Raw genomic sequence first — 23,877 nt, 5'->3', positions numbered from 1 at the left:
GCTGAAACAGAGCACTTGTTTATCCAGAAACTTGATTTGCTGATTTCTCTTGGATCTTTCTCCTTCTAAGCTGTAGTTTCCTCAGTTTATTCCAACTGGGAATCACCAATGAAATGTGATGTACCCAGCATACTTCTCTTCATTCTAGCTTTTTACTTGAATAGGAAGTTCTCTTGTTCCTGATACCAGCCTGGGACCCTGACAGCTATGATGCTGTTGCAACTCACCATTTGAGAATCACTGCTCTAAGGCCACAGTCCTATGCATGTTTAGAAAGAAGAAAGTCCTGCAGCTCCCGGCATTCGCCATCTGTGCTGGGGAATGCTGGGAGCTATAGGAAATTCTTCTGTCTAAACATGTGAAGGATTGCGGCCTAAGTGAACACTTTACAGCATACCTCTTTGCATGACTTAGTCAATACATTTTTTCTCCAAGCTGGAATTGGAATGGCTTGTCTTTGTGCAGCCAGCCACAAGCTGTTTCCTCCTCACCATGATAAATGATGCTCAAAATTGGGGCCAATTTGCCATGTTTCACCTAGAAGCAGGTTTCTCATTGCAGACATTGATGAGTGCAAGAATGCTTCCATCTGTGAACCCAATGGAAGTTGCATCAACACCAAAGGGGATTACCATTGTGTATGCAAGCCAGGATTTGCGAAGAGTGGAAAAAATGATAAAAAGCTATGCAGAGGTACAGCTCAACGGGAACACATTTTTTCTTATCCAGCCAAAGTAATGCATGGACGAAGATGCCTCTTAAGTTATACCAGTGTTGCAATTAACTAGTGTTGCACAGTGAGTCTGAACTGATGCTTTGGGCCCATATAATATTCCAAATGCATGTGAAACTGTAGCCCAGGCAAAATAGATTCCAGCATGGTAAGTGCTTGGATGGGAGATTGGCTGGAGCCCTGTCTAAGCTGATCTTGGCCAGCGTTCTTGTGAAGCAGAGCATCCACTGTGGGTGTGATTTGATGTGGAGTATCAGTTTATTTAAATTATAGCCCAGGTTGCATCTATCTGTTTGTAACATACCTATACATGAACATATCACATGTAAGAGCTCTGAGGTGGGTACATAAACTCTGGGAATCCAGAACAATCATCTGTCTTCATTTTCATATGCACTGTTACACACTTGTGAAGATGAAAGTTTTCATGCGTGGAAACTTTGTCGATTTCTGCATGGAATAATCCACATGCCTTTTGTCTAGTCAATATGGTCCATGTGGTCCTCCAGAGGCTGTCTTGTCCATAGAGACATGTAATTTAATCCAGCTGCAATCTGTGTGAATACACTACATTGATTCATGGAAGCATGATCAAAGCATCACATGGAATTATGCAAGCTGCCTTGCGCCAGATCAGTTCAGTTCATTTTATTATGTGGCCGCAGACCCATTAAAACAAAAAAATAAATCATAGTCATTAAAAACAAAACAAAAAACCATAGTCATTGATTCATTACACAACAAGCAGAAGAATAAAATCATGATCATTAAAACATACCCATATTTAAAATATATAGACATAATTAAAACACAATATACAACAATAAAACATGGAATACAAGTTACAGGTAGGACAGAGAAATCATCTTACGAGAACTTTGGATGGAAAAGAGGAACTTGGCCACTGATTCTGTCATTAACTTGTTTGCAACAGCCAAGAAGTATGCAAGCTACCATTCCAATGTCCTTCCAGGGCATTTTCTCAGGGAATTTCCTTGCGGCAGGTCTAACTTTGTTCCTTCTCACAATTACATTGACATTTGGTACCTCCTACCCAAACAGATCCCAAACAGATCTTTGAACCTAGGAAATGTGTGGTTGTTCCTTTTTTTTCTCCTTCTCACTTCATTTTTCAGCTTTCTTATTCTCATGCTGTTTTTTCTCCCATCTCCCTCTCTTTTCAGATATAGATGAGTGTGAGAAAAACCCTTGTGACAAAAGTGCCATTTGCAACAACTTCATAGGGAGCTTCAAGTGTACATGTCCACCAGGGTATTTCGAGTATACAGATGCTGTCCATGGGGATGAGAACACAATAAAATGCAAAGGTAAATTCTGTTGGAGGAGGCTGGGAAAAGGGGATGTGGGTGGGGGCAGCATTCTATGGGTAGGAGGCTGACACTGCAGCAGGCTGTGCTATGTAATAAATGTAGATTTGGAGCCGAAAATGGTGTGGGTGCATATGTGTGTGTGCACAAGTGTGTGTAGTTACCCAATCTAGAAAAAAGGTGCCTACATTTACTTGCTGTTCTTGCTTTAATATGGCACCACTATTTGCCTCATAAACACTATAGTAAAGCTAAATCCACAGGAGAGAAAAAGAGCAGAAAAGGTTCTATTGATTGCCTTAATAAACCAAAAACACTTACCTTGCCTAGCTTGTTTTAGTGGCTCCCTGCATGCAAAGACAGTTTGATTCCAGATGTGTGATCATTTTCTGCTCAGACTACATCTAACTAGGCTACCCAGGTGCATTATTTTCTAACAACCTCCATCGTTGGCTCATCTCGGGGGGGGGGGGGGGGGCTAGTTTCCACTCCCTTGGAACTCTGGTTTGACAGCTTCCTCTTCCAGACTGAGTGATTGACAATTAGCCACCCTCTGCTCTCCACTTCTGGCTCATTCAGACTGTGCACTGTTTCCCAGTGCCTGTCGTCCAGATGGTCTTCTGCCTGCACTGGATCACATGGAGGAAACTGCAGGACCAGTATGATCAGGGCTGGATTCATGCATTCACTGCTGGTGTTTCCCAGGGGGAAGGTGCCTTTTGCCAACACACTGCCCACAATCCCAGTTGCATGTGGCAACACCAAACTAGGAACTCAGCAAGGCACTATGAGGGTAAAACCATTAGTTTATTATTGCACAGTTCCCAGTCCATCCTAGTGTTTACAAGCATTTGATCCCGTCCCCAACCCTCAATAATTAAAAGACTTTGGCGGAAGAGCGAAACTGCTTCATAGTTGTGGTCAGCATATGAACTCCTATGAAAACATAGCATGTGAAATTGGCTGTGAATTCTTGCAGTCCAAATGTGTGCAGTTATATCTCATTAGAATATATTATAGATAATTTCCAAATGATGTTCCTCCAAGGAGCTTTGGGCAGCAAACATCATCCACTCCCTGTTTTACCCTCACAGCAACCCTGTGAAGTAGCTTAGAATGAGAATGATTGACCAAGTATCATCCAGTGAGCTTCATGACTGAGTTGAGATTTCAAGGTGGTTCTCATGCCTTGTACAGAGTCAGACCATTGGTTCATCTAGCTCAGCCTCCCCCACCCTGGTGCTGTCAAGATTTTTTGGATTACAGCTCCCAGGATTCCTGACTATGGCCTTGCTGGCTGGCCCTCTCATGAAGCAGGGTCAGGTGCTTCCATCAGGCAAGCAGCGTGGGAGGAGTGGCAAATCGTGCTGTCCCTCCCTGCCACTTCTAGTGGGTACTCTGGAGAGGGGCACCCCATCAGCCACTCTCCAGCCATGGGATTTGCCAGAACAAGAGAGTGGCCAGGAGGTAGCTTTTGGCTTGTAGATGCTCACCAGGGCAAAACTGATGGCAAAACCTTCACCAGATTAAACCTTGATCTCTAGCAAGTCTCCTTTTTTTCTGGGTATCTGGCTGCCTGTCCTGGATAGTAAAAGCAGGCTTTAAAATAATTACAAAAACAAGAGGAAAACATCCAGATGTGCCACAATGGTGTTTTTTAGAATTATTTTTCTGAGCCAGCACATTTCAAGCATTTTCAGTTCTTTTTCTAAAGTATTTTCTTTCTGCAACTCTTCCTTTCAACTTCATTGTAAGAAAGTACCCTAGAAAAAGAGCTGGAGATGCTTGAAGCAGACTAGGTCATTTTAAAGAATGAAAATACTCCTTTGCATCACTGTTGCTTTCATCTTGCTTATATTGCCAATTGATGCAGCTCCCTGTATTCTGGACCCTACAAGAATTACACAAAGACTTCAAACACCTGAAGTGATTGGGCATCAGACTGGGTGGATAGTTTAGTGTTAAGTGCAAGATGCTTATTGTGGATGGCCTGGAGGGCATGTCAATTATTTGCTAATGTTTCATGATTTGATGTGCAAAGTGCTTTACAATCTTTAATACATTTGTCCTCACAACAACCCTGTGGAGGAGGTCACTGTTATTTTAATTTTACAGATTAGGAACTGGGGTTCTGAGAGCACATTTGTCTACTAGGTCTGATGTGGGACTTCTTCAACCCTGGTCTCCCAGATTTCAATGCAGCCTTCTACCTGGTCCACAGAATATCATATCTGTGCTATGTTGGGTTCAGGCATATTTAGCTATTGCTACTCAGACATGCTACTCAGACATGTCCAACAGCACAAGAGGCGACTCTACACATGGACATCACCAGATGGTCAATATCGAAATCAGATTGATTATGTACTTTGCAGCCAAAGATGGAGAAGCTCTATGCAGTCAGTAAAAACAAGGCCTGGAGCTGACTGTGGCTCAGATCATGAGCTTCTTGTTGCAAAATTTCAGCTTAAATTGAAGAACGTAGGGAAAACCGCTAAACCATTCAGGTATGACCTAAATCATATCCCTTATGAATATACAGTGGAGGTGAGGAATAGATTTCAGGGATTAGACCTGATAGACAGAGTGCCTGAGGAACTATGGACGGAGGTCCGTAACATTGTTCAGGAGGCAGCAACGAAATCCATCCCAAAGAAAAAGAAATGCCAGAAAGCAAAGTAGCTGTCTGATGAGGCCTTACAAGTAGCTGAAGAAAGAAGGGAAGCGAAAAGCAAGAGAGAAAGGGGAAGATATACCCAACTGAATGCAGAGTTCCAGAGAATAGCAAGGAGAGACAAGAAGGCCTTCTTAAATGAACAATGCAAAGAAATCGAGGAAAACAACAGAATGGGAAAGACTAGAGATCCCTTCAAGAAAATTGGAGATCTCAAGGGAACGTTTTGTGCAAAGATGGGCATGATCAAGGACAAAGAAGGCAGGGACCTAACAGAAGCAGATGAGATTAAGAAGAGGTGGAAAGAATACACAGAAGAACTATACAGGTAAGATCTCAACGTCCCTGATAGCCATGATAGTGCAGTCACTGAGCTTGAACTGGACATCCTCGAGAGTGAAGTCAAGTGGGCCTTAGGAAGCATTACCAACAACAAAGCTAGCGGAGATGGCAGTATTCCAGCTGAGCTATTTAAAATCCTAAAAGATGATGCTGTTAAAGTGCTGCACTCAATATGCCAACAAATCTGGAACACTCCACAGTGGCCACAAGACTGGAAAAGGTCAGTTTACATTCCAATTCCAAAGAAGGGCAATGCCAAAGAGTGTTCAAACTACCGTACAATTGCGCTCGTTTCACATGCCAGCAAGGTGATGCTCAAAATCCTACAAGCTAGGCTTCAGCAGTATGCAAACCGAGAACTACTGGAAGTACAAGCTGGGTTTCGAAGAGGCAGAGGAACTAGAGATCAAATTGCCAACATTCGCTGCATCATGGAGAAAGCAAGAGAATTCCAGAAAAATGTCTATTTCTGCTTCATTGACTACGCTAAAGCCTTTGATTGTGTGGGTCACAACAAACTGTGGCAGATTCTTAAAGAGGTGGGAGTACCAGACCACCTTACCTGTCTCCTGAGAAACCTGTACAAGGGTCAAGAAGCAACAGAACCGGGCATGGAACAACCGATTGGTTCAAAATTGGGAAAGGAGTACGACAAGGCTGCATATTGTCGCCCTGCTTATTTAACTTATATGCAGAGTACATCATGAGAAACGCCGGGTTGGATGAATCACAGGTCGGAATTAAGATTGCCGGGAGAATTATCAACAACCTCAGATACGCAGACGATACCACCCTAATGGCAGAAAGCGAAGAGGATCTAAAGAGCCTCTTGTTGAGGGTGAAAGTGGAGAGTTTGAAACTCAACATTAAAAAAACTAAGATCATAGCATCTGGCCTCATCACTTCCTGGCATATAGAAGGGGAAGAAATGGCAGCAGTGACAGATTTTATTTTCTTGGGCTGCAAGATCACCGCAGACGGTGACTGTAGCCATGAAATTAAAAGATGCTTGTTCCTTGGGAGGAAAGCTATGGCAAACCTAGACAGCATAGTAAGAAGCAGAGACGTCACCTTGCCAACAAAGCATTACATAATCAAAGCTATGGTTTTCCCAGTAGTAACGTATGGCTGTGAGAGCTGGACTATAAGGAAGGCTGAGCGCTGAAGAATTGATGCTTTCGAACTGTGGTGCTGGAGAAGACCCTTACGAGTCCCCTGGACTGCAAGGAGGTCAAATCAGTCCATCCTAAAGGAAATCAACCCTGAGTGCTCATTGGAAGGACAGATACTGAAGCTGAAGCTCAAATATTTTGGCCACCAAATGCGAAGAGAAAAGTTACTGGAAAAGACCCTGATGCTGAGAAGGATTGAAGGCAAAAGGAGAAGGGGACGGCAGAGGATGAGATGGCTAGATAGCATCACCGATGAAATGAATATGAACTTGAGCACACTCCGGGAGAGAGCGTAGGACAGGAAGGCCTGGCGTGCTATGGTCCACGGGGTCACGAAGAGTCGGACACGACTTAACGATTGAACAAGGAACTTTACGGCGCTCTCAATATAAAGATTAATGTAACGTGCTTTGGTTCTCAAAGAGACAAGCAGAATACAAAGAGCTTTTGGAAAGGAATGAAAAGCAATACTTTCTAATAACTTGTCTGTTTCTGTCCCCAGAAATGAGCTGTCCAGTGCCTTCAAGTGTTGACTGTTCAGATGGACAGGTGAGCCCTAAACATTGGACCTTAATTGTCAAGACCAAATTGACTCCATGAATAGGCTATGGGAGCAATGCTAACCTTCCTCCAGAGCTGGCTGAGAGGCCATAGGTTGTGGCCACCACCATTCTGCTGGTGGAGAGGGTTGGCCCTTGTGTCTCAAAAGCCCATTGATACACCCATGGAAAGCTTTGAGGAGGTAGATATACCACCAGGGGTGTTCCTGCCAGCACTGAAAACAGGAAATGTCATGAGTGGGTGTTAGACATGTCAGAGATGGGCTTGAATCTTCAGGATCCAAAGACCGCATATTTCCCTGACATGCCCATGGATTGGCCTGACACTATGCCAGCACTGGAGCTGGTTAGCTGATTTCCTTTCCAGTGTGATCAGTGGGAGGAGGGAAAAGCAGAACACTGGCATGAAGAAAAAGACACCCCTCTCTCCCCCTGGCAGCAGTGAACCAACAAGGCTATGGATGTGGCGAATGCCCCACCACAGATCTTCCTCCAGCCCCTGGGTGCCTAGGAGTGCTCTGCCCATTTGCTTTCTACTAACTTGGGCAATTGGCCACTGTGTCCAGGACTGCATGTATTGACTGTTTAAAAAATAAAAGAAATCAAAATTCTGCTCCAAGGAAAGCTGAATTATATGACCTGCATAAATTATGCAAATTGTGAAGATTATCATTTAGTTGCTTAATTCGCATGGGAATGGGGAGGAGCGAAAAGCTTTTCATGGCACTGAAGGCCCACCCCCTAACCACTAGAAATCCTGCTCTTCTGGTACACTGGCACCTAAGATTCTTCCAAAGTGTTGCCCCCGTAGATACAGACATTTTTGCTTTGCGGCCGTAAGGACAAAAAAACTTGCTCTTTTAAGAAAAAGTAAGCCCAGAGTCTCAGGATTCTAAATTTTGTGCCCAATACAGAGTCTGGATCTGTGCTGTGCACTTGTAGAATATATACAGCTCTGGTTTGTTTATCAATTAAGAGAGAGCATCAGCCATCAATGGCAGAGGGAGTTTAGAGCTTTAAAGATAAGAGCTTGTGGAATTTGTACTCCTGAAATTTCCCACTGAAAGATAATTATCACCTTGCTATTCCCTGGAAGCCACCTATTCTCTCCATCTGAAGGCTGTCTGCTTCTGAAATCTTTCTTGAGTGTCACAGTTAATCCCTGTGTTATATAGCAATGGAATCAAAATATCCACAAAGTTTGATTTCCTGAAAACAAGCTTTCAAAACCTTGGCTTACTGAAAATGACAATGTTTAAATTATTTTGGGGATAGACAGGAGTTATTTTGAATTTCACTATTAAAGTACATCAGGACAAAATGTTGACTGTCACCTCATGCTCCATTGTCCTAAACGAGTCTTGTGTGCGCATAACTGTGTACTGGATTACAGCCATTCATTTTATTTCAAATTCCACTCTCTACGTTTCCCATGGCCCCTTTCCTGTTGCATCTGAAACTCAGTTGCTCAGCACGCAGCACTTGCCCTTCACAGCTTTCCTCCCACTGCAAACAGCTGGGGGGGGGGGGATTCAAATCAGGACCACAGTCGGAGAAAATGCTTATAGCTCCTCTTCCCCCCACCATTGTCCTGATCTGACTTAGAGTTCCCAGCACTGGCTTTTTATTTTTTTTAAAGTTAAGTACACCAGGGCTAAAGGGGTGGATAGCCATACATCCAGCTTGGCCCTTCAGCTTTTAAACAGGCACAGCAGCTTGGTTGCCTCTTCTCATTCTGGTTTCCTCCATCTCCACCTAATGGAATTTTTTTGGCGGGGGGGGGGTTGCAGGCGCTCCTCTGCGACTTTAAAACACAACTGAGAAGTCTCTGCAGTTCATCACTGACAGTGCAGAAGCCGATGGATCCGGAGAAACATCTGCAGGTATGTTTCAAGTTTGTTTCACGCCTGCTTTTATTTCAAAAGTCAGAGATGCAAGGGTTAGAAGAATGTGTTACTCATTAAAAAATATGTGGGGACAGAGGCCAGAAGGTGGTGCTGTCCAGCCAGGTGTGCCCTCCCCCATACCTCAGTTTAAGACAAATGGAACTTAAAATGACTGTCCCTTAATCCCTAGTTACCCCTTAATTCCTTATGTCAATCTTCAGTAGCAGTTCTTTATTTGCATATCCTACTCTTAGAGCCAAACTACATGTTCTTCATAGCTTTGCTATGCATGATTGGCTTATTTACCTCAGTGTAAATATGTGTGCCCCAATTTGGATTGGGACCATGGTGCTCTGAGAGGGAGGATTTAAGCTCCCACCCTTCCTTTTTTTCCTGGAATTCCACCCATGCCCATGAGGGGTGAGAGTTAAAAAAGAAAAAAAGCCTCCATTTATTCCATGGAGATGTTTGTTCTTTTTTAACCCTCTCCCCACCCGCAGGAATGTGTGGGAATTTCAGGACAAAAATGGGGTGGGGGAGCATAAATCTCCCCTCCCAGAATGCTGCAGTCCCAATCTGAATTGGTGCCGCGCATGCTTACACTGAGGTAAATAACATCTAGGTTGTGTAGTTTGGCCCTTGTAGCCACTGCCTTGTGTCCAAACTCACAGAGCCTTCCAGCCTCTCTCTGTCACTCAGCACAAACAATAATGTTTGCACAATATTGGCAAAATCAGCTCAGTTTACAGGAGTGAATTAGACCAATTCCAGCTGCGATAATTTCTATTGGTACAAGAACAACGGAGCAGGACTGGCCCAAGACATTTTGCTGCCTGAGGCAAAGGACAAGATGGTGCCCCTCCCCCTCACTTCTACATACAGAAATGATCTTAACTGAGAGCTGAATTTTATTTCAACACCGGAGATGGCGGTGAGGCAATGTGTTCCACCGCACCTGAGGACAGCAAGCTAGTTTACGGGGTTCGAGACAGGCCATGTGGTATACAAAGCTCTGTCCTCCAGGAGAGGGGACTGGCTGAGTGGCTCAGGTGAAGAATGAGCAAGGGGCTGCCCCCCCGCCGCATCTGCTGCCTGATCACGGCCTAATGTACAACCAGCCCTGTATCAGACAGAGAGAGAGAGAGAGGGAGAGAGAAGGAGAAGCTTCAAGCAAATGGTTGGTGGACAAAAACTTTATTCCGTTATAAAATAATAGAAGGATCTGCGCATTTCAGTTGGCAACAAAGATATAAAGCACCATTGCCAGTTGGCAAAGGTATACGCTATTGTTAAAAACAATTCAGTACCAGAAAGGTATTGCTGTTCACAAAATGATAATAAAACACTAAAGTGAAAATAGACATAGTTATTTCAGTCAAAGATAGGGTGGGTTCACCTATAATGAGAAGACACCATGAGGGAATTTCCCTGCGGAGCTTCTCATTGTGGCAGCGGCCACCATTTTGAACATTCAGGGTGTGGCGTAGCTTCTCGTTATATGAGAACCCGATGAGGGTGGGTTGTTGGTGTGGTTGACAAACCACCCACAACCCTAAAACAGCCTATGGGTTTTGGATGCCTTGTCAATCACCCCAACAATCCACCCTCGCTGGGTTTGCACCTAATGAGAAGCTGTGGCAGCTTGGATTGTCAGCTTGATGCCCAGGTGTGCTGCAACTCACTGTGGCTAATAAGCCACAGTGGGCTGCAGTGATCATGCAAACCAGGTCATAATCTTAGATGACTTCTAAAAAGCAAATAATCAAGTGGGACAACCATCAGAACAGGTAAAGGATACAAATGTTTATCAGAAGGAAACATGAGCGAGCAAGATATAAAAGTGTAGCGGCATGCAAGCTTTCTATTTACACACAACTCCTCTGTCAAACAAAGTGTTTCTGTTTCTTTAGACAGAGCGGTATTCATAAATCTTGTAACATTCAAATGCAAAATATATTGCTGCCTATTGTATAACACAGAAGCAAAGGTGCTTGCTGCCTATTGTATAACCCAGTTGATTTTCATGGTGCTGGAAATGTAACATGCATACCTTGTTACAGATGCAAGGACAATGAGAGCCTTGTCTGCATGCTGTTAATATAATTTTATCAGTTTTAGGGTATAGTCCTAATGATGCTTGTAAGTTAGTAAATTTGACTGAATTCAGTGGGGTTGTACTTCCAAGTGATTGTGATTTGGATAAGGGTATTACCATACCAGGCAAAGTATTTCCTAATTGTCTCCCTCTCCCCTCCTTTATACTGCATGGTTTTCTCTGAAATCAGAAAAGTTGAAGGGTGGCTTTTCTTTAAAAGATGGGGGAACTATAGTTCAACAGGAAGTCCTAAGACAGGTATGAACATACAAACCGCTACCAGTCTTTGCTCTGTGACATCAGATGCACCAGGCACACTCCCAGCCCAAAGTGCACCAGAATCTGCACTGCAACCCGTTGTTTCAAGCTCTGAGCCGGCAAGGGTTTCAGACTCTGTGTACACGTTCATAGAATTACACTCCTAGTTCCCATGTGAACAATGAGCAACATACTACCGAAATCCGCACTCACTGCATTCACATGTGTTACTCTCCATTCTGATGACAGCTGACCAGTCAGGATTCATGTTTATTATATTGCCCCCCCGCCCCACTTGCTCCTTCCTAATGTATGTCTGAAAGTGAGGCCAGCTTTTCCCTTCAGCACCAACGACATTGTTTCTTCAATTTTAGAAACTGGAGGATCTGCTGGATAACATAATGAGTCAAATGAAGATTGAGAGCAAAGAGCAAAGGCACCGCATGGCCACTCAGATGATGGAAATGGTGGAGGCCTTCCTCAGAGATTTGGCCCTTGTCCTACCCAATAGGAACACCAGTTTTGGGTCCAGCAAAGGCATAGGTTAGTGCACAGGAGGTGATATGAGGCTTCCTTGGTGGCAGAAGTCAGGCCTTTCCTCCTTTCTCCATTGCAGGTGCCCCATAACACAGGGGCGGGGAACGTCTTTCAGGCCACGGGCGGAGTTCAGTTTTTGAGAAGCTCTGGGGGGCTGAATTCCAGTGGTCGGTGGGGCCAGAATAAAAAGGGGAGGGGCCAGAATGCAAAAAAATGACAGTTTCGCTTAAAGTGCCTGCTGCCAGTAACTAAGCCTTAGGAGGGGCATTTCAACCTTTCAGAATGGGGGGGGGGTGCAAAACCTGGAAAACCAGCAAATGATTGGTAGTCAGAGGAAAGGGTTGTGCCTTTTGGGGAACCCTTGGGGGCTGGATTGGGCCCACAGGCCTGAAGTTCCCCATAGCACTTTCAGAGCAGGGGGTGGGGAAGGAGGCTGACACTGGAATATTGGGAATATTATGACCCCTCTTTCCAGATCTGCCCTGTTGTTCACAGGATCTCTCCCATGTTGGGAACGACTCTGAGTGGAGTAGGTGGGCTATTTTGAAGAAAGGGATGCTTGTTCCAAGGATACTGCTCTCCCCCCATTGCTCTTTTCTACTAGCTGTCCACACTGGCCTGGGTTTTGTTTTGATTTTTCTTTCATTCCAGAGCTGGCTCTACAGATCAGGACCAACAGGAGCCAGAGCCCAGCCTGGCTGTTGCAGGAGGAGACACAGATGGAGCTAGACTGGGAAGCAGCAAGCAAAGAAGGGGAAGGTAATCCCGTGTGCACTGCAGTGCACTGTGGCCCACAGCACAATGCCTTCTACTGCCGGGAAAGGCTAGGAAGGGGCAACAGCAGAGAGAGGCAGCTCCCCTTGGATACAGCTTCAGGGCCAGGCTTGGGGGGCTGGGCAGTGGCAGGGGGGCAGGCAGCTCCCTCTAGTGTCAAACTGGGTGGTGGGGCAGTGTCAGGAGACAGGGAAGCTTGGGGGCAGTTCCCTCTAAAGCTGGCCTGGGTATATGTTGGGGGAAGCTAAAGTATGTGGGGGCTTTCTTTGCGGAGGAAAAGAAGACAACTAAGTGGGAAAATATGTTAAGAGCTCCATTTTAAGAAAAAAGAATTAGTTACGAAAAGAGGGAAGGAAGGGGTTATCCAGTGGATTTTATTGGCAGAATATTCAAGACTGGCAAAAGGAAGTGTGCTTCTAATTTAATCTGTGGAACTCTTTGCCACAAGGTGTGGAGGTGGCCACCAGCTTAGGTGGTTTTTTAAAAGGATTCAACTAATACATGGAGGATGGTTCTATCTGTGGCTGTGAGCTGTGATAGCTAAATGGTTCAGACGCAGCATACCTCTGAATACCAAATGGTCAAAGAATAGGAGAGGACTGTTTCCTTCATGCTCTGCTTATGGGCTTCCCAGAGGCACCTGCCTGGCCACGTTTGGCAGCAGCATGCTGTGCTAGATGGAGAAAGGACAGTTTTATGTGCTTAATGGATAACAGAGGGAGCTTCTCATGCATTATTACATTTCTTAGAACTAGACCACACCTGTAGCACAATAAGATGGCAGAATGGACTATACATGAGACTGTTGTTGGGGGTGCCTTTTTTAAAATGTGCTCCCCCCCATAAAATATTGCCCGTAATAGCAAGCATATGAAAGGGGAGGCTGTAAGCCAGCCCACTCCCTGCTGTACTAAGTTTCTGTTTGCAGGGGTGGAGGATTTTTCCCATTAAAAATGTGATTTCCCTCCATCTTCAGATTAATGTGGTACAGTCCTCTCTACCATTTCAAGATTCTGTCACCTCATTCTGCTGCACCAGGCCTTCGTGTTCTATCATACCAGCAGCTCTTGAGTCCTCAGTTCCGAGGGAGCCACTGAGCTGTTAATTTTATCTTTCCAGCCTTCAGCCTGGTTGGCCTGCTCTCATACCACAACCTAGGGCCCATCCTGACTGAGGCTGATGTTAAAGGGAAAGAATGGGAGCAAGTTGGAAAGGCACCACAATGGGCAGAGATGCCAGGCAAGCGCAACTACGAGGTACTGTCCAGGGTGGCATCTGCTTTTGTAGACCACAACGAGACTACGTCCTTGAGCATCCCTGTCACTTTCAACTTCAGCCACCGGGAACCAGTGAGTAGCTGATTCTCCATTTCCCTCCCTAATACTCTCAGTGTGCCAGTTCTCTACTCCATCCTCACCCTTCTACATGAGGAAGTGGACCTTCTTGGTTGGCCCGCTTGACCAGACGTTGACATCTCACTGATCCACATTAAGGGCAGTAAGTTCAGTTTATGTATAGTTCCTTATGTTCTATGTGTACAGAGTCCATCTTTCAACATTTTTCAAGTCACTGAGTATGAATCCTGCTCCCCTTCTCCTAACCTGCAGGTATCTCAAACCATCCATCCGCGATTCTTTTCTTCCCCTCCTAGGACTCCAGGCCTGACCTGAAGGTGATCTGTGCTTTCTGGGAGCCTCTTAACGGCAGCGGGCGCTGGTCTGAAAAAGGCTGCACACGCCTGAGCTCCAGCACCACCACCAGCACTCACTGCCAGTGCAACCACATGACCAGCTTTGCTGTGCTCATGGCCTTCTACGATGTGGAGGTGAGTGCCAAAGGGCCTGGAGGAGACTTGATCCTTGCCATGGGCTTCTGTCTTCTCAGGCACTGACTGGAGAAAAAGGGCAATAAGGAGGATCCGCAACTGTGACTCAAGGGCTTGTAGGCTCGAGAGGGAGTAAGCGTGTCAGTGTTCAGACATTACAAGGAAATGACAAAACGTGGCATCCAGTATTTGTGCTCCTTGTGTAAAATCTAAGCAGGAAATATGCACATGTCTTCCCACGGTCTGATGCATGTGTTCTACACAGAGGAGACAGATCACTTCCTCTTTTAAGGTGTTACTCTATGAGTGTTGAAAGGGCTGCATACGTCATTTGTGTGTGAGTGCAACGTCTGAAGCAACCCCAAAGGCTCTCGCTCTGCATGGAGAGACAGCACTTTCCTCTCTGAATGTTGTGCTTCCACTGTTTATGCTCCTAGCATATCAGAGAACAGACTTCTTCACGGGTCCAGTGGAGTCAGGCACCTGCTAGGGTCCATAGAGGAGTAGGAAGCCAACCCTCCACTGGAGACACGACTGCTGTCTCTGCACGGGCTTGGGTGCCTGCTCAGACATGCACATGAGAGCAGCCAGCATGGAGCAAGGGGGTGTGGCATGATGGCAGTGGCGCTTTTGAAGGGGGGGTGGGAGGGGTCACTTGGCTCAGCCAGCACTGCTTCTGCAGCACATGCCTCCCACTGGCTGCCTGCCCTCCCACCCTCTAGTCCGGTCTTCCCCAAACTGGCGCCCTCCGGATGTTTTCAACTACTCCCATCATTCCGACCATTGGCCATGCTGGATGGGACTGATGGGAGTTGTCCAAAACACCTGGAGGGCACCAGGCTGGGGAAGGCCACTGTCTTGCTCTCTCACTTGCCTGCCAGCACATGGAGCCTCATCCTGCTGTAGCAGGGGCAGGTGAGTGCAGGAGACCCAGGACAGGCCCACAGCAAGGGCAGGAGGAAGCCGAGGTGGCAGCTGGGCACAGAGACTGAGGAGGGGAAGGACTCGGCAGGGGAGGAGACTCTTCTGCACCTGACTTTGGCCAAGCTCCCTTGGCTGGCTAGCCGAGAGTCCAAGGAAGCATATCAACTCATTCCTCTCGCAGGTGGCAGGGGAACGTAGGGGACAGGGGGTCTACTGGTTCCCTGGTGTCCAAGGACCCACAAAAACAGCCACTGGACCTGCTCTTTAGTGGTCCTGAAGTACCATCCTGGGGAGAAGGCACGGAGGCGAGCTCAGGACCAAGGGCAGGAGTTAGGTTTTGGTAAGGGTACTTATGGGAGCCTGGTTTTAATCTGTCACTGGTGTTTAGCAAGGAGGTGGCATAATTAAAGCAGGTTGCACAAAGAGCAGGGAATGCTTCATCATACTCAGGCTAGAAATCAGGGTGGGATTTTCTGCAGAACCACACTTTAATCCTACTTCTGCACCGTCCTCCCATCAAAGTTTCCAGGAACAGAAACCAGCCAGCCATGCTGCCCTTTGCCATAAGATCAAAGCGTTGCTTCCTAGATACTGGGAGCTGGTATTACAGCTTGCCACTTCAGTTGTTTATTATCTGAGTCTTCTGTCAGGAGGTACTTTGCTGGCTAGATGTGCCAGCCAGCTGGTGATGGCCAACTTTCTGCTAAAACTTGGCTTGTATTGCACTGCCTTAACCGTTTGTCATTCTGGCAGGACCGGGGCTTGACGATCATCACCAAAGTTGGGTTGGTTGTGTCTCTGGTCTGCCTATTCTGCTCCATCCTCACCTTCCTGTTTTGTCACGCCATCCGAGGCATCCGCACTACCATCCACCTCCACCTTTGCCTGGCACTCTTTGCCGGCTACGTCACCTTCCTGATGGGCGCCGGAAACGCTAGCAACACGGTAACTCACTGGGGTGGGATGGACAACTAGTATGAACTCAGGGGAGGTGGCGAGAGGAATCCCAAGGGAAGCAGCCGGGAGGGAAGATGAGTGGCAGCCCAGGGCCCTGCTGCAGCACTCCTGTTGATGGAACAAGTTCCCACCTTCTGACCAGGGACATAGGCCATAGCGGGCTCCTGCGCTGACTGACAGGCATCCCTTGAGTTCACTTCCAGCAGACAGCATTACACAGACCTGTGCTTATTCCTTCAAGAGGGGAGTAAACAGGACCGAGGAACTGGTGGCTCCAGCATGTTTTAAGAAGCAGCAACACAATATTTAGGAGTGGCTTTGGAGCCTCGTGTGGCGCAGAGTGGAAGGCGGCTGTATAGCAACCGAAGCTCTCCCCACGACCTCAGTTCGATCCCAGCGGAAGCTGGGTCTCGGGTAGCCGGCTTAGGTCGACTCAGCCTTCCATCCTTCCGAGGTCGGTAAAGTGAGGACCCAGCTTGCTGGGGGAAAGGTAGTCACGACTGGGGAAGGCAATGGCAAACCACCCCGCTACAGTCTGCCACAAAAACGCTAGCGCAAGCGGCATCCCTCTAGGGGTCAGTAATGACCCTGTGCTTGCACAGGAGGAACCTTTCCTTTTCCTTTGGACATTACAGCAATGCAGTGGGAATGGGATGCTGCTCCCTTGCCTTCACATTTCCATGTTTTGCATCTTCCTCTGTGTGGAAGATGCCCTGATGTGGAGCAGAAGACAGAGACATGGCGGAACATGCAGCCCGTTACTTTTGGCTCATAGTAATGCCCAAAACCCCTCATAGTAATGGGATGGATTTTGAAACCTCTGTCACAACTGCAGCGGCTTTTGCTAGGAAGGCAGTTTGCTTTGCAGTGTCGAATTGCAGCACCCATTTCATTGGAGGCAGGTGAAGAGGAGCTTGTTACTGTGGCAGGACAATAGATCTCAAATATGGGCCATCTCATAGAGCAGACTCTAGCCCTGCCTGCTTGAGGAAGGGCTTCTCAGAAGTAGTAGAGACTTTGTCCCCTCCAGAGTTTGAACCTTGTGCCAAAAGACTTCGACAAGCAGCTCCTTCACAACCTCCTCTTGGTCTTGTCTCCCCTCTCAGACAATATGTGCCATAGTGGCTGGGCTGCTGCATTACTTCTTCCTGTCTGTCTTCTGCTGGATGCTGCTGGAGGGTGTGGAACTCTACTTGATGGTGGTTCAGGTCTTCAAAACACACAGCCTCAAGCACTGGCACATTTTCCTTGTGGGCTATGGAATACCGGCCATCGTGGTGGGCATCTCAGCTGCTGCAAATAGCAAGGGCTACGGCAACAAAAAGTGAGTCCTGGGGTTTGGGTGTGCTCCCACGTGGGCTAGAGAATGCTTGTGCATCAAAACCCAAGCTACAAGATGCAGAATAGAAATGTGCACAGCTATGTAACACAGTAGTAGTTATTATAAATGTTTGTGCCATGCTGTTGGGAGGGCTCAAGGCATGTGCAACTCCCATTCTAAAGCACCCAACAGTCAATGATACAACCAGTCTGTATGCATCTGCCATTCTGGCATGATTGGCAGTAAGCTCCCTACCTTTGTGAGCTCTCGTGTGAATGACAGTGCATTTCTAAGGGGGCAGGGGAGCACATCTAACTTAACGTGGAAGGGAAGAAGTGTAGGTACTGGTACCTGCCAAAAGATTCACCCTTTTCCATTCCCCACAGCTGCTGGCTTGCAAAGGATCGTGGGTTCCTATGGAGCTTCTTGGCACCTGTCTCCTTCATCATCGTGGTAATGCCTAATACACACCCAAATCATCCCTTTATTCTTTTCTCCTCTCTGCTGGATGCCACCCTAAAGCCTACCTCTGCATTTACTCTACATTCAGTACCAATCTTCTGTTCAATCCACCCTTTGTGAAGGCATCAACGGATGGATAGTGTATTCTCATACAGCTTTGGATGCAGTGGTCTGTCTAATGCTGAATCTGTTCGTCCCTCTGTCAGTTTATTAGCTCTGATGTTTCCTATCCTACCCTTTCCCTACAGAGGCATCAACCCCACCATCTTATGTGCCTCATCTGATGTCAAGCAATAGGAGAGGAACTCTGGCTAGCGTGCAGCTGGGGCTTATTTCACCAAGCAGAATTGCCCCGACTCTTGTATCCAGAATTGCCACTTTCCAAGCCCAATACAAACTTTTCATCTCCACACCTTCAAACTGGAATAAAAATGCATACAAGTATTTCTAGATTTGTTGGGCAGCATTTTGCCTGCCAGGTCAGCTTTGCAGTAAATGGACCTCATCACTTATGCAAATAGCCCATCTATTCCATCCATTACTTTTGTCTTATACAGCTGAACACGTTTCCTGCACTTTATTTGCTGACACATTTATCTACCACCTTTTTAGCCCCTGTAAGGGAAGTTAGAAAAACTGTGGCACGTACATTCGGCCACTGTAGAACTCTTATCTCAGAACCTTACTAACACCCATGTCCCATCTTTCCTGCACAGGTCAATGCCATTGTCTTTGTGGTTACTGTCTGGAGGCTTTCTGAGAAGTTTTCCGACATCAGTCCTGACATGAGTAGATTGAAAAAGCAGAGGTAAGCAAAAGACTACAGTAGCCTCTCCCCTGTATGGTAAAGTTTCTTAGTTCAATTGATGAAAAGAATGATTATTTCAAAGCCTCCATCTTGGAGAAAAACTAGTGAAAAACAGGCTGTTATCTAGGACTGTCTGACAGAGGACTGTCTGCCTCCTTAGTTTGTGCTCCAAGGTTAGCCCTTGCTGTCCCTGTAAGGTTGAGCATTACAGCAGCCAGCGTTGTGTCTCAATTCTCTTTCTCTGCAGGGTGCTCACTATCACAGCCATTGCCCAGCTCTGTATTTTGGGTACCACCTGGGTCTTCGGTTTGTTTCAGTTCAGTGAACACACCCTCGTCATGTCCTACCTCTTCACCATCTCCAACAGCCTGCAGGGGCTCTTCATCTTCCTCCTGCATTGTCTGCTCAAGAAACAGGTACCTGCAGCAAGTAGATGGGTGTCATCTCTAGACTGCACTCCTCTGCACACGTACCTGGAAATAAACCCCATTAGATACGTTGGGGCTTATTTCTGAGTAAAGATGCATAGGATTGCTTTATACTAGGGGAGGGCAACTACAAGAGGGCTGGGGGCCATTTTTACCAACTGCCCACCCATACCCACCGCTGAAAAAAAACCCCACAATCCCCCATGGCATCTGGAGAGCCTACAGAGTACCAAAAGGGTCAACATTACTTTGCTTGCACTAAAAGGATAGAACAGAGGTCAAAATGGCCCCTCCAGATGCCTGTTATGTTTTTTAAAAACAATTTTGGAAAGCAGCAGGGGCTGTATATTACCCACCCCCGCCCTACATGTTTGGCATTTAGTAATACTGGGGCCGGAACCTGAAACCCAAAAGGCAACTACAAATGTCTGGCTGTGGAATGTTTTTTTGTGCAGAAATCCGAGCACCCTAAAGGTAACTACATATAAAACAAGCCTGTCTTTTGTGTCTAGGTGCGTGATGACTACTACCGCTGGTTCTGCAAGGGCCATAGTAGCGACAAGTATACAGACTTCAGCTCCACAGCAGGTTCCAACACATTACGGGTAAGACAAAATAACAGAAGGTGTGGCATTTCCCCCTCCTTGTTGGGACTTCTCCACAGATTATCACTCTCCCTTACTGAGCTTGTAGCTTCCCTGGAGTCCTGCAGCACCACCTTGGCTCCGAGTCTGGCCACATCTTCTGCAGTTGCACTTTAGTCCTTTTTAAAAACAATCAGGAAGTCAAACCCAAACTGGGAACAAAGTTTTATTTTTTTCTGAAGTGGCACAGAAATGTAGCATTTATCTCGCTGGCTCCACCAGAATGAGCACATAAAATGAAAGTGGGGTCATTTACATATTTCGGTTTGTACAGGGCTTCTACACTCTTGCTGTCTTCAAGGGTTGGGCCTGGGAAGCCCTAGGCAGGGGTTGGACAGGAGGACTGCATCTCCTGTTTGGTAGGGCTTGGTCAACATAAAAGTTACAACACTGAAGGGATAAACATGTAACACATATATGACGTATACAATAATGCGGCACAGGTGGCATAAGACATATGAAGTGTCTATAGAATGGTGTTTACTGTACAGTACAATGAGAACATATATGTAAACATAAAAAGAGCTGTTAATTTTAAAAAGTAAAATGAAATAGGAGTATGTTTGAAATAGGTATTAATTTGTGAACCCAAAATCGAAACCCAGGAAAAGCAGAGGCTCATTCAAATGAATAGGTGTGAACATAAATGTTCATGAGGGGAGGATGTGACAAACCATAGCATACCTAACAGAGGAAGGAAAGGACACCATTGCTGTGCAGTGCAGAGTATCTCCCCCATGTTGCAGTTCTCAGCCCAGGTGTATTGTGAGTGCATCTGTGATGGCTGGTCCTTCAGGATCCCAGGCACAGCAGAGGACAGCATAGCTCACTGTGCAAATGATCTTTATAAATAATGTGCCTTATATTTAAATGTTCTCATGTGAACTGGAACTGAACCAGTTGCCTATGTGTGCCAAATCAGTTACTGAACCTTTATTGGCCTGGACCAACACAATTCCAGTTACAGGTGAACCTGAAACAAAATATGTAATAGTTTGACTCCTTGAAAATGACCCCACACACTTTCCTTTTTTTAAAAAAAAAGCTGCACATTAAAGGGCCTTAATAGAACTATCACCAAGCTCCACTCAGAAAAAAACATTATTTCCTTAGAAGGAAAGATTTACAAACCAACCAGCTGAAACCACTGGTTGTCTGCTATAAAGGGCTAAAGAAATAGGGACAGAGGAAATGCACTGGGTACACACAGTATCCTGGTAGAGGTAAGGAACTATTCAACTACTCCACTTATATTCTTCTTTCTTATAGACAAACAAGCCTTTGAAAGAATCTGGAATGTAGCAGCCCTTTGCAGAAGTAAGTTCCAGAAGTGTTATATTGCACATGACAAACACTTCTTGTTATTCTGGCATTCTTCTCTGGAAGAGGTACCTGCTGATACACACCTACTGCAACAAGGACATCAAAACTGCCAGAAGCCTGTGTCGAGACCTACCTAGCAAGCTCAAGCACTGGACCAATGTTGTTACGCAGATACTGGCACAGGTCTCTTCAGCAAGGGCCCCCCTTCCCCTTCATGCGACGGCTCTTTCTCAAAGAGATGGAGTAAGTCTATAAAGAGGTACTTGCACTCATGACACTTTTTAAAGAAGCCCTTGCAATGGACATTGGTTGGCCCTAGCAGAGTGCACTGCCGCAGGCCTAGCTATTTGTGCATCAGTAGGCAATCATCAGAAATCTGAAGCGAATGTCACATGGTAGGTGAAGGCCTCCTTCCCTTCCCTTCCATGCTCTTTATGAACTGGATCCGCTTGTCAATAGCCAGTTTGCTAGGTGCAGCAGGAATTCTTGGGAACTGTCTCTACAGTCACTGTCTAGCTGGCTTGCACTTGCTCTGACCATGACTGTAGGATATAAACTGTAGAACAAACTAATCCAGCTGGAGCTCTGGAAAAGGTACTCTATGCAAAGCCTGCTCAGGAGTTGGAATATGGACCTCAACCAGCAGTGGCAAGGGTGTTAACCAGGCTTAACAAGGCTTTGACAAAGAACTTCAGTTAACTAGTCCGCTTATGCTTTCAGGCCACTTGACCTCCTTCATCCAAAGGTTAACAAAAAGCTGAGGTCCTGTGTTCAGTGAGATAAACATTGGTCTAGAGACGATACCAATTTAAACTGCGAGCATTCATGTGATTGAGTGTTCCCCCATATAAACATGTATCTACACATCTGGAAAACTAGCATGCCACAGCAAAGGCGAGGCTAAAAGCTTTCTCCCAGCCATCTAGTTTTCTGTGTACAAGGATTTTTATTAATAGAGAAACGTTTAAGCAGGCTTCACTTGCAGCCTGCAGCATAGACACAGGTTTACCACCAGGATTCAGACAGAGAACAGAGTAACCCTAGGCAAGCTACATCTGGTGTGTTCTCAAGAATTCAGCTTCAATGCAGGAAGGGGATCCAGTACTGTGACATCTCGAGATAGCTAATTTGTGTAGGAGCACAAAAATACATGAATGCTTCATCAGTTGTGAAGAGGGCCTTGATGAATTATGCATATGGTTTCTCTAAACTACTCAGAAGTGGCAACCTGACGCTTTTCTGGTCACCACTTCCAGTATTTTAAAGAGCATATGCCTAATATAGAAGTGTGTGATTCAGCCTGACGTAGCACTTTTGCTAGGTACCCATACCGAAGTTGAAAAAATAGCAACCGCCTCTCCAGTTGCCTTGGAAAACAAGGGAATAATCCAACAGAGACCAACGGCACAAGTAGCATCATGTCTGTCATAAGCTAAGCACCCTATTGCTATTCCAGGAAAAAAAAAGGGTCCCATACCCCCATTTCTTTCCTGTCCCCATATTTTATATTTCAGTGCTTTGGTGTGTTCTTCAGTTCTATCCCCAGGAGTTCTGCATAATGGCAGCAAGATACAAAGAAAAAGATACAGTACACAACAAACAGTGTAATCTGAAGAACCTGTCAAGTCGTAGAGAACCTCTTACAAGAAGACAAAATGATAGCAGCACTTATAGAATAGCAGGAACAAGAGGAAGACTGTTTTCTGGAAGCAGTTACTGAAATTAATGAGCAGGCTCATGTTGCCACTTTACATCAAATACTGAAACTTTACAATTTTCCGTTTAGACTAACTTATTTAGGATTATTTCCAGTTTTGCCAAATTCCTCGTTTTTGAGCCAAAGAGCTCGGCTATGTATACTGCAATTCCAGATGCACTTTACTCCTAGAATTCTGGCACTAGGTAACTCATGCAGCCAACACACACTAGAGTTAACAGATCTTGAGTTTAAGTTTTTTAAACTATTAAATGCTAGCTGAGGGGAGAGAAGAAATTATATAACAATGTTTAATTTTGTGCTCCAAAACCTGACAACATCCACCAGACATATTAACCTAGCCTTCAAACCTAGTCTTGCAGATACCTGAGTTTTGCAGTATTTGTCTGTGAATTTCTACTTGGAGCTGGGGAAATCCATAGAGTCAAAATATATAAAGTGATATCCCTGGTGTTGTGTAACTTTTCATACTAGCTTGCCTTGAAACTTACCCACTCCAAGAGTGCCTTTAGGTAAACATATGTGCAGTTTAGCTAGGCATCTTTGCACAAACAGGCCTTTGTTCCCTCTAAATACCCACCCCTTATATGAAGCACTTGTGTCTCAACCACTTTTCCTAACATGTACATTTAAATAAAAGGTATTTTACAATTTTGATCTATTCTGTCTTTCAAAACAAGCAAGTTGGAGGGGCTGGGGCAGCGAAGAGAAAGGGATGTCAATATTGAGGGAAGGAACTCAGTCATTTAAGTACAGGCAGTTTAACATACTACTATTCAGGGTTTCATAGAAAAAAAAAGGAGATGGCCTCAGGTTCTTTGCTTATATTTGATTTGTGATAGTTCAGAAGGCGAGGTATTTTGTGAACATATACACAAGTACGTAGGGGCCCAAGCAGGGACATGGATATCAAAGATCTTGTGTCCTGTTTTCTTCCTCCTCTTTCTCAAACAGCAAAAATTACAGCCTCTTACAGATCCCTATTCATATCTTTTTATGTGAAAGACACTACAATGACAAACAAATTTGGGAAAAAAAACTTTGCTCAAAGGCACAACAAAAGTGAAAAGGATGAGTCTTGGTAGAGGAGGGTGTAGGGCATTAGGGAG

General features: G+C 45.7%; 1 protein-coding gene across 7 annotated transcripts in view; it reads left to right on the top strand.

Moving 5' to 3' along the window:
• ADGRE5 (adhesion G protein-coupled receptor E5) overlaps positions 1-23,424 on the top strand; it is a 58,665-nt gene extending 35,241 nt beyond the window's left edge. For 2 of the 7 annotated variants that reach the window (XM_084838480.1, XM_084838485.1), the window contains exons 4-18: positions 562-693; positions 1,918-2,061; positions 6,752-6,798; positions 8,600-8,692; positions 11,423-11,591; positions 12,237-12,344; positions 13,479-13,708; positions 14,011-14,184; positions 15,862-16,053; positions 17,172-17,389; positions 17,773-17,839; positions 18,565-18,656; positions 18,904-19,072; positions 19,597-19,689; positions 20,998-23,424. In XM_084838480.1, coding sequence (XP_084694606.1) covers positions 562-693; positions 1,918-2,061; positions 6,752-6,798; positions 8,600-8,692; positions 11,423-11,591; positions 12,237-12,344; positions 13,479-13,708; positions 14,011-14,184; positions 15,862-16,053; positions 17,172-17,389; positions 17,773-17,839; positions 18,565-18,656; positions 18,904-19,072; positions 19,597-19,689; positions 20,998-21,030 — 1,961 coding nt within the window. In that variant the 3' untranslated portion in view covers positions 21,031-23,424. The remainder of the gene's footprint in view (positions 1-561; positions 694-1,917; positions 2,062-6,751; positions 6,799-8,599; positions 8,693-11,422; positions 11,592-12,236; positions 12,345-13,478; positions 13,709-14,010; positions 14,185-15,861; positions 16,054-17,171; positions 17,390-17,772; positions 17,840-18,564; positions 18,657-18,903; positions 19,073-19,596; positions 19,690-20,997) is intronic. The other 5 variants (XM_084838484.1, XM_084838487.1, XM_084838483.1 and 2 more) reach the window with 3 other exon arrangements.
• The last annotated feature ends 453 nt before the right edge of the window (positions 23,425-23,877 follow it).

Source organism: Heloderma suspectum, chromosome 2, assembly GCF_057233095.1.
Source record: "Heloderma suspectum isolate Gila_16-S chromosome 2, 16-S_ref, whole genome shotgun sequence".
NCBI lineage: Eukaryota > Metazoa > Chordata > Lepidosauria > Squamata > Helodermatidae > Heloderma > Heloderma suspectum.
Note: the sequence above shows the minus strand (reverse complement) of the source record. Positions and strands in the feature narration are given on the sequence as shown.